The following is an 18,031-nucleotide window of genomic DNA, read 5'->3' on the forward strand; positions in this document are numbered from 1 at the left end:
CCAACGTTGGCTTTCTTTTTCAATATCCCTTTGGCTATTCGAGGTCTTTTCTGGTTCCATATAAATTTTAGCATTATTTGTTCCATTTCTTTGAAAAAGATGGATGGTACTTTGATAGGAATTGCATTAAATGTGTAGATTGCTTTAGGTAGCATAGACATTTTCACAATATTTATTCTTCCAATCCAGGAGCATGGAACATTTTTCCATTTCTTTGTGTCTTCCTCAATTTCTTTCATGAGTACTTTATAGTTTTCTGAGTATAGATTCTGTGTCTCTTTGGTTAGGTTTATTCCTAGGTATCTTATGGTTTTGGATGCAATTGTAAATGGGATTGACTCCTTAATATCTCTTTCTTCTGTCTTGCTGTTGGTGTAGAGAAATGCAACTGATTTCTGTGCATTGATTTTATATCCTGACACTTTACTGAATTCCTGTATAAGTTCTAGCAGTTTTGGAGTGGAGTCTTTTGGGTTTTCCACATATAGTATCATATCATCTGCGAAGAGTGATAATTTGACTTCTTCTTTGCCGATTTGGATGCCTTTAATTTCCTTTTGTTGTCTGATTGCTGAGGCTAGAACCTCTAGTACGATGTTGAATAGCAGTGGTGATAATGGACATCCCTGCCGTGTTCCTGACCTTAGCGGAAAAGCTTTCAGTTTTTCTCCATTGAGAATGATATTTGCGGTGGGTTTTTCATAGATGGCTTTGATGATATTGAGGTATGTGCCCTTTATCCCTACACTTTGAAGAGTTTTGATCAGGAAGGGATGTTGTACTTTGTCAAATGCTTTTTCAGCATCTATTGAGAGTATCATATGGTTCTTGTTCTTTCTTTTATTGATGTGTTGTATCACATTGACTGATTTGCGGATGTTGAACCAACCTTGCAGCCCTGGAATAAATCCCACTTGGTCGTGGTGAATAATCTTTTTAATGTACTGTTGAATCCTATTGGCTAGTATTTTGTTGAGTATTTTCGCATCTGTGTTCATCAAGGATATCGGTCTATAGCTCTCTTTTTTGGTGGGATCCTTGTCTGGTTTTGGGATCAAGGTGATGCTGGCTTCATAAAATGAGTTTGGAAGTTTTCCTTCCATTTCTATTTTTTGGAACAGTTTCAGGAGAACAGGAATTAGTTCTTCTTTAAATGTTTGGTAGAATTCCCCCGGGAAGCCGTCTGGCCCTGGGCTTTTGTTTGTTTGGAGATTTTTAATGACTGTTTCAATCTCCTTACTGGTTATGGGTCTGTTCAGGCTTTCTATTTCTTCCTGGTTCAGTTGTGGTAGTTTATATGTTTCTAGGAATGCATCCATTTCTTCTAGATTGTCAAATTTATTGCCATAGAGTTGCTCATAGTATGTTCTTATAATAGTTTGTATTTCTTTGGTGTTAGTTGTGATCTCTCCTCTTTCATTCATGATTTTATTTATTTGGGTCCTTTCTCTTTTCATTTTGATAAGTCGGGCCAGGGGTTTATCAATTTTATTAATTCTTTCAAAGAACCAGCTCCTAGTTTCGTTGATTTGTTCTATTGTTTTTTTGGTTTCTATTTCATCGATTTCTGCTCTGATCTTTATGATTTCTCTTCTCCTTCTGGGCTTAGGGTTTCTTTCTTGTTCTTTCTCCAGCTCCTTTAGGTGTAGGGTTAGGTTGTGTACCTGAGACCTTTCTTGTTTCTTGAGAAAGGCTTGTACCGCTATATATTTTCCTCTCAGGACTGCCTTTGTTGTGTCCCACAGATTTTGAACCGTTGTATTTTCATTATCATTTGTTTCCATGATTTTTTTCAATTCTTCTTTAATTTCCCGGTTGACCCATTCATTCTTTAGAAGGATACTGTTTAGTCTCCATGTATTTGGGTTCTTTCCAAACTTCCTTTTGTGGTTGAGTTCTAGCTTTAGAGCATGGTCTGAAAATATGCAGGGAATGATCCCAATCTTTTGATACCGGTTGAGTCCTGATTTAGGACCGAGGATGTGATCTATTCTGGAGAATGTTCCATGTGCACTAGAGAAGAATGTGTATTCTGTTGCTTTGGGATGAAATGCTCTGAATAAATCTGTGATGTCCATCTGGTCCAGTGTGTCGTTTAAGGCCTTTATTTCCTTGCTGATCTTTTGCTTGGATGACCTGTCTATTTCAGTGAGGGGAGTGTTAAAGTCCCCTACTATTATTGTATTATTGTTGATGTGTTTCTTTGATTTTGTTATTAATTGGTTTATATAGTTGGCTGCTCCCACATTGGGGGCATAGATATTTAAAATTGTTAAATCTTCTTGTTGGACAGACCCTTTGAGTATGATATAGTGTCCTTCCTCATCTCTTATTATAGTCTTTGGCTTAAAATCTAATTGATCTGATATAAGGATTGCCACTCCTGCTTTCTTCTGATGTCCATTAGCATGGTAAATTTTTTTCCACCCCCTCACTTTAAATCTGGAGGTGTCTTCGGGCTTAAAATGTGTTTCTTGGAGGCAACATATAGATGGGTTTTGTTTTTTAATCCATTCTGATACCCTGTGTCTTTTGACAGGGGCATTTAGCCCATTCACATTCAGGGTAAGTATTGAGAGATATGAATTTAGTGCCATTGTATTGCCTGTAAGGTGACTGTTACTGTATATGGTCTCTGTTCCTTTCTGATCTACCACTTGTAGGCTCTCTCTTTGCTTAGAGGACCCCTTTCAATATTTCCTGTAGAGCTGGTTTGGTATTTGCAAATTCTTTCAGTTGTTGTTTGTCCTGGAAGCTTTTAATCTCTCCTTCTATTTTCAATGATAGCCTAGCTGGATATAGTATTCTTGGCTGCATGTTTTTCTCGTTTAGTGCTCTGAAAATATCATGCCAGCTCTTTCTGGCCTGCCAGGTCTCTGTGGATAAGTCAGCTGCCAATCTAATATTTTTACCATTGTATGTTACAGACTTCTTTTCCCGGGCTGCTTTCAGGATTTTCTCTTTGTCACTGTGACTTGTAAATTTTACTATTAGGTGACGGGGTGTGGGCCTATTCTTATTGACTTTGAGGGGCGTTCTCTGAACCTCCTGAATTTTGATGCTCGTTCCCTTTGCCATATTGGGGAAATTCTCCCCAATAATTCTCTCCAGTATACCTTCTGCTCCCCTCTCTCTTTCTTCTTCTTCTGGAATCCCAATTATTCTAATGTTGTTTCGTCTTATGGTGTCACTTATCTCTCGAATTCTCCCCTCGTGGTCCAGTAGCTGTTTGTCCCTCTTTTGCTCAGCTTCTTTATTCTCTGTCATTTGGTCTTCTATATCACTAATTCTTTCTTCTGCCTCATTTATCCTAGCAGTTAGAGCCTCCATTTTTGATTGCACCTCATTAATAGCTTTTTTGATTTCACCTTGGTTAGATTTTAGTTCTTTTATTTCTCCAGAAAGGGCTTTTATATCTCTCGAGAGGGTTTCTCTAATATCTTCCATGCCTTTTTCGAGCCCGGCTAGAACCTTGAGAATTGTCATTCTGAACTCTAGATCTGACATATTACCGATGTCTGTATTGATTAGGTCCCTAGCCTTCGGTACTGCCTCTTGTTCTTTTTTTTGTGTTGAATTTTTATGTCTTGTCATTTTGTCCAGATAAGAGTAAATGAAGGGGCAAGTAAAATGCTAAAAGGGTGGCAACAACCCCAGGAAAATATGCTTTAACCAAATTAGAAGAGATCCAAAATCGTGAGTGGGGAGAAAGGGGATAAAAAGAGGTTCAAAAAGGAAGAAAGAAAGAAAAAAAAAACAAAAAGAAAAGAAAAAAAAAAGAAAAGAAAAGAAAAGAATTTTTAAAAAAAGAAAACACCTAAGAAAAATGTAAAAAAGAAAAAATATATATATTAGATAAACTAGTAAAAAATCGTTAAAAAAGAAAAAGGTAACAGTTAAACAAAAAAATTTTACCCGAAGGCGAGAAAAAAAAAAAAATGAAAAAGAAAAAATTAAATTAACCGCAAGACTAAAAAAAATCACAGGAAAAAAGCCATGAGTTCCGTGTTTGGCTTTCTCCTCCTCTGGAATTCTGCTGCTCTCCTTGGTATTGAAACCGCACTCCTTGGTAGGTGAACTTGGTCTCGGCTGGATTTCTTGTTGATCTTCTGGGGGAGGGGCCTGGTGTAGTGATTCTCAAGTGTATTTGCCCCAGGCGGAATTACACCGCCCTTACCCGGGGCCGGGGTGAGTAATCCGCTCGGGTTTGCTTTCAGGAGCTTTTGTTACCTGAGCGCTTTCCGTAGAGTTCCGGAGGACGGGAATACAAATGGCGGCCTCCTGGTCTCTGGCCCGGAGGAGCCGAGAGCCCGGGCCCCCACTCCTCAGTGCGCCCTCAGAGAACCGCGCCCAGTTACTCCCGTCTGCCTGACCTCCGGCCGCGCTCCGAGCTCACCGAGCCTGCGACCGGTTCAAGGTAACACGGAGCTGCGAGCTTACTGTCGGCTCTGCCTCTGTAGCCGGCTTTCCCGTTCCAATACCCGCAAGCTCTGCGACACTCAGACACCCCCGATCCTTCTGTGACCCTGCGGGACCTGAGGCCACGCTGACCCCGCGTGGGCTTCGCCCCGGTTTAGCCTCTGGAGCGATGTCCCTCAGCGGAACAGACTTTTAAAAGTCCTGATTTTGTGCACGGTTGCTCCGCCGCTTGCCGGGAGCCGGCCCCTCCCCCCGGGGTCTATCTTCCCGTCGCTTTGGATTCACTTCTCCGCTGGTCCTACCTTTCAGAAAGTGGTTGTTTTTCTGTTTCCAGAATTGCTGTTCTTCTTCTCTTCGATCTGCCGATGGATTTTCAGGTGTTTGCAATCTTTAGATAAGCTATCTAGCTGATCTCCGGCTAGCTGAAGCAGTCTCAGCTTGCTACTTCTCCGCCATCTTGACTCAGTCTCCAAATTTGATATTTCTTAATATGTTTGATTTGGGATGCCTTCATATTGGGAGAATGCAAAATGTTTCCAATAGTGCAGTTCTAAGTCTGGCTTCTCTAAAACTATAAAAAAAAAAAAATTAAGATTCAGGACTCACTGAAACTCCATTCACCTTAAGCCCACATTTAGTTATTAATATCTTACTGTAAGGGGGCTGACATGGGTGAAGATGGTGAAAAGGGAGAAACCTCCAGTTACAAAACAGAGTCCTGGGAATGTAACTATGTCATGGTGACTGTAGTTAATAATACTGTATTGTATGTCTGAAGGTTGCTAAGGGAGTAGATCTTAAAAATTTTCATCATATAAACTCTAAATGGATGAAAGACCTCAATGTGAGACAGAAATACATCAAAATCCCAGAGGAGAACATAGGCAGTAACCTCTTCGACATCAGCCACAGCAACTTCTTACAAGACACATCTCCAAAGGCAAGGGAAACAAAAGCAAAAATGAACTTTTGGGACTTCATCAAGATCAAAAGCTTCTGCACAGCAAAGGAAACAGTCAACAAAACAAAGTGGCAACTGACAGAATGGGAGAAGATGTTTGCAAATGACACTACAGACAAAGGGCTGATATCCAAGATCTATAAGGAATTTCTCAAACTCGACACCAGAAAAAACCAGGTAGTTAAGTCAAAAACTGGGCAGAAGACACAAACAGACACTTCTCCAAAGAAGACATACAAACAGCTGACAGACACATGAAAAAGTGTTCATCGTCATTAGCCATCAGGGATATTCAAATCAAAACCACATTGAGATACCGTCTTACACCAGTTAATATGGCAAAAATTGACAAGGCAAGAAACAACAAATGTTGGAGAAGTTGTGGGGAAAAGGGAACCCTCTTACACTGTTGGTGGGAATGCAAATTGGTGCAGCCACTTTGGAAAACAGTTTGGAGGTTCCTCAAAAAATTAAAAATAAAGCTACCCTATGACCCACCATTTGCACTACTGGTTATTTATGCTAAAGATACAGGCGTAGTGAGAAGGGCCATATGCACCCCCATGTTCATAGCAGCAATGTCTACAATAGCCAAACTGTGGAAAGAACCAAGGTGCCCTTCAACAGACAAATGGATAAAGAAAATACAGTTCATATACACAATGGAATATTACTGAGTCATCAGAAAGGATGAATACCTAACTTGCATCAACATGGATGGGACTGGAGGAGATTATGCTAAGTGAAATAAGTCAAACAGAGAAAATCAATTATCATATGGTTTCACTTATTTGTGGAACATAAAGAATAGCATGGAGGACATTAGAAGGGGGAAATGAAGGGGGAGAAATCAGAGTAGGAGATGAACCATGAGAGACTATGGACACCAGGAAGCAAACTAAGGTTTTAGAAGACAGGGGAGTGAGGGGGATGGGTGAGCCTGGTGATGGGTATTAAGGAGGGCACAGATATTATGGAGCACTGGGTGTTACATGTAAACAATGAATCATGGGACACTGCATCAAAAACTAATGATGTAATGTATGGTGACTAACATAACACAAAAATAAATAAATCTCATAAGGGATAAACATTGTAACTGTGTGAGGATGGATGATAGACTCATGGTGTTCATTTCACAATGTGTACACATACCGAATCTTGTACACCTGAAACTAATATAATGTTGTATATCAGTTGTATCTCAATTTTTTAAAAACACCTTACCACACAACCACCATTATAAAGTACTTGATTATAACTTTTGGCTCTTATTATCATTTTACTAACAATACTTAGCAGTCCCTGGCTCATAGTAAGTATTTAATTTTTGAATGAATAAGTGAGTAAGTGAATAAATAAATGAATGAAGGATAGAGTACCCAACTAAAGCTGTGTTTAAGTGGCTAAAATCAGTTGAAAAATAGTGTGCCTTTCCTCCATGCTTCAATCCATCTATATTGTTCTAAGGCTTCTTTGCAGTCTTAAAGCCCTTTGACCTCTCACTGAGCAAAAGCTAGTTACCTTGGAGAATGTCCCTGAATTTAGATTTGGCTGATGTTTCTTCATGACTTATGCATTTTTGTTAAGAATAACACTAAAGCGGGGTGCTTGGGTGGCTCAGTGGGTTAAAGCCTCTGCCTTCAGCTCAGGTCATGATCCCAAGGTCCTGGGAACGAGCCCCGCATCGGACTCTCTGCTCAGCAGGGATCCTGCTTCCCTTCCTCTCTCTCTCTCTGCCTGCCTCTCTGCCTACTTGTGATCTCTGTCAAATAAATAAATAAAATCTTAAAAAAAAAAAAAGAAGAATACTAAAGCTATGCTATATTCTTCTCAATGTGACTTATTAAGGAAGCATATGATATAGATTGCTACTGATGATATTAACTTGTATCACTTGGTAAGATGGTATCTGCCAGGTTTCTCCATTGTAAAGTTAAATAATTTTTTTTATATACTCAATAACTAATATTTTGTGGGAGGTACTTTGAAGCTTCATGAGGCTTTTTCTTCTCCACAGTTTATTCATTCATTAATTCATTCCTATCTGTTTGGATTCATGGGTTCCTACTTTATTCAAGGGGTTTCAGTCCATGACCATAATTCATAGACAGTCCCCAACCTATGGTGGTTGATTTACAATTTTCAGACTTTTTACAGTGGTGCAAAAGTGATTCCCATTCAGTGGAAACAGTACTTTGAATTTTGGCCTTTTCCCAAGCTAGCAATGTGTTGTACCTACTCTGTCATGATGTTGGGCAGTGACAACAAGCTGCAGGTCCAGGTCCCAGTCAGGCACGTGATCAGAGGGTAAATACCTGATACACTTAGAATCATTCTGCACCCATACAACATTATCTTTGTCAGTTTCAGTACAGTTTTAAGTCAATTACATGAGCTGTTTATACTTTATTATAAAATTGGCTTTGTGCTCAATGATTTTGCCCAACTGTAGGCTAATGTCAGTGTTCTGAGCACGTTTAAGGTAAACTAGGCTAAGTTGTGATGTTCAGTAGGTTAGGTCTATTGGATGCATTTTTGACTTGGGATATTTTCAGCCCACTATGGGTTTTTTGGGGACACAATGTCATCATAACTTGAGGAAGATCTGTATTTGAGTAATGGATCTCCCTGTATGTAATCAGTCTCCTGCAAGCTATGGCTTGGATATGCCATGTCCCACTCTCCTTACCCCTAGCAAAGGAGAAGAAACAGAGGTCCTACAGCCAATTCTTGATTAATTGTAAAAGAAGAGTACTTTTAGCATAAGTAACACAAAACAACAACTTGCCTGGGATATAATAAGTGATAGTTTCTGAAATGTGAGAAGGAAAGAGGGAAGAGGATGCCTGGAAAAGTAGCTTCCAGGAAGCTGAAAGTAGATGTCTTCCCCCACTGACTTTAATGCTGTCACTTTTTGTTTGTTTGTTTTACCTGTATCTCAATGTTTATGCTGAGCTTGATGCTGAAAGGATTTTAAATGGCTTAGAAAAGTGCTATTGTGGGCAGTGATTTTTAAATGGAGAGAAAAATAGCATACAGATGAGGTTACAGAAAAGATTAAAATAATGCTATAAGATCTCTGGTGTTATATTTGAAGTTAACTATAAATTTGGTTTTAAATTTAGCAACAAGTTCAAAGAGGAAAACAAGCCAGCTATATGCTTCATAGTAGTCAGTTGCTTAGAAACAACTAAATCTGGGAATAAGACAGTTATTTTCTACTGTCTCATAAAGAGGATACTGTAGCATCATTATAGTAAGAAGAATAGCATGAAGTTTCATATGGCAGTTTTTTATAATCTCAAAGTGGGACATTTGCATAACCAAAAAATATTAGATAAGTGGCAAAATGCTTACCATTACGGTATAGTCTTGAAAAAACCGTTCAAGGAAGGGGTACCTACTTAAGTCTTCTGCTGCTGAGATGTGAGAACAGAAAGTTGTGCTTTGGGTATGGCAGTAGGGAAGGTGTTGGTGAACTTGAGAAGAGGAATTTCATTGAAATACTGGGGACTAATTTAATTGAAATGTGTTGAGGAGAGATGGTGAAGTAAGGAAGCAAAGAATATGAATGGAGATAATTCATTCTACAAGTGTTACTGTAGAGGATATTCAGGAAGACACAAGTTAGAGACCCAGGTAGGGTTTTGTTTTTAAGATGTGAGACAATAGAAGACATTTGAATGCTGATAAAATAGTGTAATAAGGATAAGGAGGCAAAAACTGTTACAGATCTATGAGAGGGTAATCATAGGTTGAAGTCTTTGAGAAAGGAAGTTATATGGAGTCAAGACCACAGGTAGAAAGGATTCTTCTGTTGTAACAGGAGTAAAAGCATAGGTTTTGGTTAGTCCTAGAAGCTGGCTATAGATTTTTTTCCCACACTTTCCTTCTATTAAAAAACAAACAGGCAAAAAGAGCCACTTCAGTCAAAAATGGGCCATGTCAGAGGATTCTGTAATGACTGCCACGAGAGAGAAAAACCCATAGAGATGGCGGGAAGGAGATAACAGAGTTCCTGAAGAATGAGAGCTTAAAAACAAATTTCAATGAGTATAGGACTAATTACCATAAAATTCTAATGGCTTTGTTTTGGTGAGTTTTTCCAGTGTTGCTAAAAGTACCATCTAATAAGTTATTTTGAAGAAAAATTTGTACTATGAGTTTAATATAATTAAGATATTATATTAAAAATTAAAATATTTATTGAAAATTAAAATGGTATGAAAAATTTTATTAAAAATTAAAATATTTAAAGTCTAAAATAGTAAGAGAACACCAAGGATAATTTGTTTTCCTCTGATAATATTTAAATTCACATTTGAATTCATATTTTATATTTTGTGGGTATGACCAGACTTAAACAAATGGTCATCAATTTTAAATAAATACAAGCAAGAAATATTAATTGTAATTAATGAATTTGTAAGTTTCATTAAATGTAATGCATTTCTGTTATTTAACAGTGAATAATTTTAAAACTCCAACATGTAATTAATACAGTGGAGCGGAGCTATTTTAATTTGCTTTGACAAACCTACACAATTCATAAAATTAAATTGGTGTTACTTTCTTTTATTCCAGGTTGCCTGACTATATTTGTGGTGATTATTTTTGTGAAAAGTGGGTAAAAGACAATACCATAAGCAATGGGTAAAACACAAACTTACTGGAGTATACTTGGATTGGAGTGTATATGTGTGCAGTGCATTGGGTTTAAGGATAGTACATTTAAAATTGCTATGCCAAGGGCAGTAGACTTTACAGCAACATACAGAAGTTTAATAACCATGAAATGCTGAAAGGCCAGTAAAGACTAAAGCTTTCTTTAGTCAACAGTAAAGCGAGAATGCAAAGACGTTTTAATTCTTTATTGCCCCAGGTAAAAATGTCTCTAGAAACAGATAAGTGATGACAAAGCTTTGATGTTAATAAACCCAGATGGAAGTAAAAAATCAAAGTGTGTAAATGGCTAGATTATGAAAAGAAAGATGACACAGTTATACTCTGTAATTAGATGTAATTTGTGCTTTTGGCATAGCTATTTGTCCTACATGAATGAGAGGTTGTCTTACTTTCCTTCCTTGTTGATAGGAGGACAGTACTTATATATCCTACTGTAAATCTTCTGTGGTACTTTTCTCTGGGTTAGGGGGGACCAAGGAAAAAAAGAAAAACAAATTGTAATATCAAAGCAGAAGTGTATTTTAATCTTTCCTTTGGCAATTACATTTGTTTAGCTGAACCCAAGTAAAAAATTTCTATTTGCCCTTACTCTATAAAACATAGGTTCTAGTAGCTCATGTATACAAATTAATGCTCTTGCTATTGTGAATTTTAGAGTTTTATGAATTATAACAGTGTAAAAACCTATTGTAAGCCACCAGTAGTGGCAATATATGAATTAAAATTTTAAAAGATTGAATGAAATAAAATTGTTAAGTGTTTCAAATTGTAAATAATTCACTCTAGAAATAATACTTAATGAATCATATGTTTAAGTATAGCCTGGTCCATGTGGAAAATTTTTATCTACATCTATAAAAGTTACATGAATGTGTGATACATACAATAAAAGTTGTGGTCACAATTAAGAAATACAGCCATATAAAGTCTTAAATTTATCCACATACATTGTATGATTCATTTATTATGTATTAGAAACTTTATACCTTGTTATCCTATTACATGTGAGTTCCAAGCATCTCCCTCCTCAATTCTTCGTGACTTAGCTGGTATCTTCCTTGGAAATGGAAACCATTTTTTATATTAGACAAAATAAACCTTAAATAGTAGAAGTGCAGTGTTTTTTTCATAAATTACTCTAGATATTTCAAAGCAGAATGTGACTGACTTAGTAAATCTGGGAGTATCGTGCCATTTTTCTCACTTGCTAGTATACACAATTAGAAGATTATACGTAAGAAATTTTAAATGGGTTTGATTTCCGTATTTTTGTGTGTGTGCAATGTAAATACCAAGAAATTAAATAACACTACTAAAAGTGTTTTAAAGACATTTTTATTTTCAGTTTAATTTGGTCATAATTGCCTAGTTAAGAACCAGCTCAAATCAAGCCCTAATATGGCTTCTGCCTGTTTAAACCCAGTCCTGGGGAGTTGCTTGGAATTGCTCCAGGGTTGAAGTCTCTGTCAGGAGACTGCTGTTGTAGTATAGCACTACTTTTATGTGTTGCTTCAGTATGTGTCCCGTAGCTGTGGCTTGCGTACTGCAGAGAAAGAGCAGTAAACAGCTGAGACCCTCCTAAAGACTCATGTGATTATCAGTCCTACATACATCAAAGTATAATGTGAAAGCCTTATCTCTTCTAGTAGACATACCAAGTGTAAGATACTTTAATGGCAAGCCAGGAAAGAATGATTATAAACAAACATTGGGCTTTAATCAGCAAACCATTGCAATAGAAAGTGGACAGTTAGTAGTATAATATTAGCCAAAGACACAAAGGTAATATTACTAATTGTGTTTTATTTGTAATTGACTTTTTTTATGTAGTACTACAATTGTTTTTAAATTAGGACTTTTGAGTTTCAAGAGTACACTTGACCACTAGTAGGCAGTGACTAAATCCTTCTTAAATTATAGTCATGAAAAGATTGCTTCTTGAAACCCTGTCAAAATACTATTTTATTGTGGTTATTAAAATTCCTTGAGTTGGAGCAGTATCTTGATTCTTAAAGATTACTTATATTGGCTTTTTTCTTGAAATTTTTGTATATTATAGAAGATTGAAAAGGCAAAAAGGATTTTGTAAAAACCATCTTCTTTTTACTATGACTTAAAAAAACTTGTCATTGTTGAAGTTTTGGATTTTACATCTTGAGTAGGAAGGTTTTTCTTAAATTTTACAAGATGATATTATTAACAAAGTATAATTTTTTCATGCTATAGAAATAAAGTTAATGAAAGTGTACTGTCCTTGCCCTTTTAGGGACTATCTCTTACCCCATATCCTTGTTGTCCAATCACTCCTTATCCATATTTCTTTTTAGTTTTTCTGCTGAAAGCTGTTAAGTATTTATTATGCTTAGTGTGATAACAGTTTCCTATTATAGGGTAGTGCCTAGTTTGGGGACAGCAACCTGCAATAGCTTTAGCACCATTTATCAGTGGAAAAGTATAGTGATATAAAAATCAGAATTGTGAGTTATAGTGTTGTATTTCATTTGTACCTCAATTTTTAAAGAGTTGTGCAGATAAACATATAAAATTTTATTAAGACCAAGCTTTCATTTGGTATGTGTATATAGCAGAGATGTCCTTTAATACATTGCTTTGTTCTAGCTAGACTGCAGTTGTGTATTCTTAAATTAATCTACTTTCGCTGGTGGAAAATGTAAGACATTTTTAAAGGACCTAGACTTAATAGACTTCTCATTTTATAGTTCTGTTTTGGAAGCTTTTTTTTCCTTTTAATTTTTAAGAGATCCCTACAGGGGACCCTAAGTGGGTCAGTCAGTTAAGCATCTGCCTTCAACTCTGGTCATGATCTCAGGGTTCGAGGATCAAGCCCCACTTTGGACTCCCTGCTCAATGGGGAATCTGCTTCTCCCTCTTACTCTTCTCTGTGTTCTTTCTCAAATAAATAAATAAAATCTTTTTAAAAAGAAAGAAAAAGAAAAATCTTTGTCTTGACCCCTGAGAACTTTAAAATTTTACATAAGAAAACAAAACCAGTGACAACCTGTAGTTGATGATAACTTGTTACATATACAAAGGGTGTTCATGGACAGAACTAGTACTTGGGTAATCTTGTTAAAATTTATTGTTGATCATTATTCCTGTACTCTTTATAACTAAGAGAATAACTCTAGTTGAATCTTGGGAAGCATGGGGGAAAGAAGGAACAGATATATTTGTAGGCTGAAATAAACAGAGCCTAAAGTGCTGAAATGATTCAGGGAGCCCAAATCTTCAAATTTGAATTGTTAGGGAGGTCCCAAAGAGTAACTGAATATTTAAAGACTTGGATGGATTCTGTAAAATTAGTTTCTAAATATTTATGGCTATTGTTTAGATACTTTTAACTTAAAAACTTTTAAAAAATTTATATATGGGGGCGCCTGAGTGGCTAAGTTGGTTAGACGTCTTGGTTTCAGCTTGGGTCATGGTCCTGGGGTCATGGAATCGAGCCCTGCATGGTGCCCCTGACTTGACACAGAGTCTGCTTGGGACTCTCTTTCTCTCCACCTATGCCCCTCCCCACTCCTCTTTCTCTTGCTCTCTAATATAAATGAAGTTTTTAAAAAATACTTTATATATATAATGTATATTACCAATATTAGTAATATTCCAATGGACTTATAAGTAGACTCCTTAGGCTCTGAGAATTTGAACAACTGAACCCACTCACAGGCTAGAGGGTAAAGAGAATAAACTTGAAGGTGCTCCCTCAGACAACAGGCCTTTAATATTTAAAGGAGAAGGATATGGTAATTGACAAAGGTGATGTACCATTTATAAAGCTATACACAGGATAAGCTAGTACAATAAGGCTAACAGAACATAAACTGGGCTAGAAAAGGGAATGTACAAAGTCAGAACAGAAGTGAAGAACTAGTGAGAGGGCAGAGAAATATCAAAAAATAAAGGTAAGCGCCGGCCCCTCCAAGCGGGTTCTCTCCGGGCACAATGGCAACTCTTAAGGAAAAACTGATTGCACCAGTTGCAGAAGAAGATGCAGCCGTTCCAAACAATAAGATTACTGTAGTGGGTGTTGGACAAGTTGGTATGGCCTGTGCCATCAGCATTCTGGGAAAGTCCCTGGCTGATGAACTTGCCCTTGTGGATGTTTTGGAAGATAAACTCAAAGGAGAAATGATGGATCTGCAGCATGGAAGCTTATTTCTTCAGACACCTAAAATAGTGGCAGATAAAGATTACTCTGTGACTGCCAATTCTAAGATTGTGGTGGTGACTGCGGGAGTCCGCCAGCAGGAGGGAGAGAGCCTGCTCAATCTGGTGCAGAGGAATGTTAATGTCTTCAAATTCATTATTCCGCAGATAGTCAAGTACAGTCCTGATTGTATCATAATTGTGGTTTCCAACCCAGTGGATATTCTCACATACGTTACCTGGAAACTAAGTGGACTACCCAAGCACCGTGTGATCGGAAGTGGGTGTAATCTGGATTCTGCAAGATTTCGCTATCTTATGGCTGAAAAACTTGGCATTCATCCCAGCAGCTGCCATGGATGGATTTTGGGAGAACATGGTGATTCAAGTGTGGCTGTGTGGAGTGGAGTGAATGTGGCAGGCGTTTCTCTTCAGGAACTGAATCCAGATATGGGAACAGACAACGACAGTGAAAATTGGAAGGAAGTGCATAAAATGGTGGTGGAAAGTGCCTATGAAGTCATCAAGCTAAAAGGATATACCAACTGGGCTATTGGATTAAGTGTGGCTGATCTCATTGAATCCATGTTGAAAAATCTATCCAGGATTCATCCAGTGTCAACAATGGTGAAGGGGATGTATGGCATTGAGAATGAAGTCTTCCTGAGCCTTCCTTATATCCTGAACGCTCAGGGCTTAACCAGTGTGATTAACCAGAAGCTGAAAGATGATGAAGTTGCTCAGCTCAAGAAAAGTGCAGATACCTTGTGGGACATCCAGAAGGACCTAAAAGATCTGTGACTCCTGGCTTCTAGGCTGTAGAAATTTAAAACTGCAATGTGATTAACTGTGAGCTGTTAGTTTTCATCCATATACATGGATCGCAGTTTGCTTTTATCTTCCTAAATATGTGAATCTGGGCTCACAGAATCAAAGCCCGTGCTTGGTTTAATGCTTGCAATATGAGCCCTTGAACAAATAAAATTAACTATTGTAGTGTGAAAAAAATAAATAAATAAAGGTAAATACCTTAAATTACCTGATTTCAGGGTGAAGTCATTGAAAAGCTAGAATAATGCAGTGAGACACAATAAAAGAAGTGAACTAGAGGATAATTTTAGATATAACATTTCATAATATGAAGTAAAGCAAATATTAAGAAGCCAGAAGGGAAGAGAGATATATTCTAAAAAATCGGAACAGAGGCTCTAAACTCTATACCACATGGTCATATTTCTTGGTATTCATAACTCCCTGGAATTTTATGTGAAAATTGTATATGTACTTCTAGAACAAAGCATGTACTTTTTATTACATTGTTAATGGATTCACAACCTACTCAAAGATTGACAAATCAGCAAAAGTGATAATATGGTGAAATACAATGATTAGTAAATAAAACGCTCCAATTTTTAAGTACTGCACATATTAGAACAGTGTATATAGTTAACAAACTTTAAATAAGTGAGGTGAATGTCAGACTCAGTCTCTTTTGAACATGTAGTTGTAGGGATCTCTCTCTCTCTTTTAAAGATTTTTATCTATTTATTTTAGAGTGAGCACAGAGAAGAGGGAGAAGCAGACTCCCCACTGAGCAAGGAGCCCAGTGCGGGACTTGATCCCAGGGGTCTGAAATCATCACCTGAGTGGAAGGCAGATGCCCAAATGAGTGAGGCATGCCAAGATAAAGATTGTTCTTTAACAGGCACCCAGACAACTTCATATTTAGTACACACCTCACTGTTGCCTAGGCAAATGCTAAGAATTCTGCTAATTTAGTAAATGAAAATTTGTTTCCATTTATTTATTTAGCAGTTATTTACTTTAGTTATGCTTGGTGCTACCTTAAAGCAAATAATAATAATAATAATAATAATAAACCAAAAAAACAGAAACAAAACATTCTGTTTGGTATTCCAGTCAGTATACAGCAAATTCTATTATGGAATATTTTTAAATATTCCAACTGTTGGACTATTTTCAGAAATTACTGAATATCTGATATCTGGATATCTTCTCATGAAATTTGTCCAAAGAATAAGGTAAAAGCAGAAAGCGAAATTTTGGCAAATCTTTGCCAGGTCTTAAGTGATTTACTTGAATAATAAATTAATTTGCCAAAATAAATAGTCATATCTGTGTATTAGTTGTCTTTTTGTTGTGTAATCTATGTATTACTTTATTTACTGGTAATGTAATTTATAAACATCAACAGAAATACAAATGACATTCATCTTAGTACCTTTGCTAGTAGACTCTACGTTTTTGCTAGTGCTTGGTAAAATGTCTGGCTCACCCCCTGCTCATTTCCTACAAGTACATTCTAATAGTAAAATCTTATCGTAAACATACTGTATTAAGTTATGTCCGTAAACTCCAAGCCAAAGCTGAAAAAAACCCTTTAAAACCTAAACCAAACATGCTCTAAGGCCTGAAATCCATTAGATCATTCATTCATATTCACAGGAGAGTGTGAAGCAGCTGGTATAATCCAGTTTCAGAACATTCTGTTTCTAATATTCCATGATTTCTATGATAAGCAAAAAATAAGGCTATGTTCTTTGGTATGGTTAACACTGCCGCCACCTGTCAATGGCTTTACCTCTTTCCTCTTGTTACTTGTGTAAAATCTGAAGTACTTAACAGGATGCAGTCATTTGTGGTTATAATAAAAGGAAACAAAGGGCATTTATTTCCATTTGTGTGCAAACTTCTTTATTGCAATTGCACACAACAAAGTATATACATAGCTATCTAAAGATATTTCAATAAATTAATAGGGTTTAACATATGTAAACACAGAAAACAAACTTTTGCATATTCAAAACCAAAAATCTTTTATTTTTTTAATGTCACACTCTGAGTTGGGAATTGATTCCATTTATAAAGATTCATGCATTCCTGCCACACTGTTGTTGTTGTTTTTTTAAGATTTTGTTTATTTATTTGACAGAGAGAAATCACAAGTAGGCAGAGAAGCAGGCAGAGAGATGAGGAAGCAGGCTCCCTGCTGAGCAGAGAGCCCCCAATTCAGGGCCTGATCTCAGGACTCTGGGATCATGACCTGAGTTGAAGGCAGAGGCTTTAACCCACTGAGCCCCTCAGGCGCCCAACTACCAGAATTCTTAACAAACAAGTTAGCCAAATGAAAAAAGGGACAAGAAATAACTGACTATATTACATGCTTAGCTCTGTGAAGTGTTTTAATTACAGTTAGAAGTAGTAAGTGGTTATTTAATCTGTCTCCTGGAAAGGTATGCAGTAAAGGCTTATTGAAGCTCATTGAAGGGTAGCCAGGGTAGCCTGAAGGGTGAGGCTAAGGACACCAGCAAGCCAGTCAGTTTAGGAAAATTATGTTAGCAATGAACAAAACTGAGGTTGAAATTTTAAGTTAGTACAATATATATTTTGCACGAAGACCCAGTACATTAAAAAAGAAATAGTAACAATAGAATTTTTAAATAGATATGTAATTTTGTTTTTAATAAGAGATTGCAAATCCGCCCCTTCATTCAGGTTTTCATTATCTTTCCATTTACCTGAAGCATTTTTTTTTTTAAGAATTTGTTTTATTTTTTGTTTTGGGTATAATTTCTGTTTGTATGCAAACAACATATTGCTGTTTTCAAAAAATAATTCCAGTCTTTGACCAAATTTTGGGTAGGGTAAGGGTATGGAGCTTAAGGGACTTGGTGATAGGCAAATTGCTATCAGTATTCAGCCACAGGCTTTACACAACCATCCTTACAGTGGGTTTCCTGTTAACTGAGGGGACAGACAGTGGATATGGAA

At 36.9% G+C, this 18,031-nt stretch overlaps 2 protein-coding genes across 2 annotated transcripts in view; both read left to right on the top strand.

Moving 5' to 3' along the window:
* Positions 1-18,031, top strand: part of MICU2 (mitochondrial calcium uptake 2) — a 164,430-nt gene that overhangs the window by 16,742 nt on the left and 129,657 nt on the right. The window lies entirely within an intron of this gene.
* On the top strand, positions 14,006-15,259 carry LOC131813936 (L-lactate dehydrogenase B chain-like). Its single transcript, XM_059144512.1, has one exon. The coding sequence runs from the start codon at positions 14,036-14,038 to the stop codon at positions 15,038-15,040; it is 1,005 nt and encodes a 334-aa protein (XP_059000495.1). The 5' UTR covers positions 14,006-14,035; the 3' UTR covers positions 15,041-15,259.

The sequence above is a fragment of the Mustela lutreola genome, chromosome 13 (genome assembly GCF_030435805.1).
Source record: "Mustela lutreola isolate mMusLut2 chromosome 13, mMusLut2.pri, whole genome shotgun sequence".
NCBI classification, from domain to species: Eukaryota; Metazoa; Chordata; class Mammalia; order Carnivora; family Mustelidae; genus Mustela; species Mustela lutreola.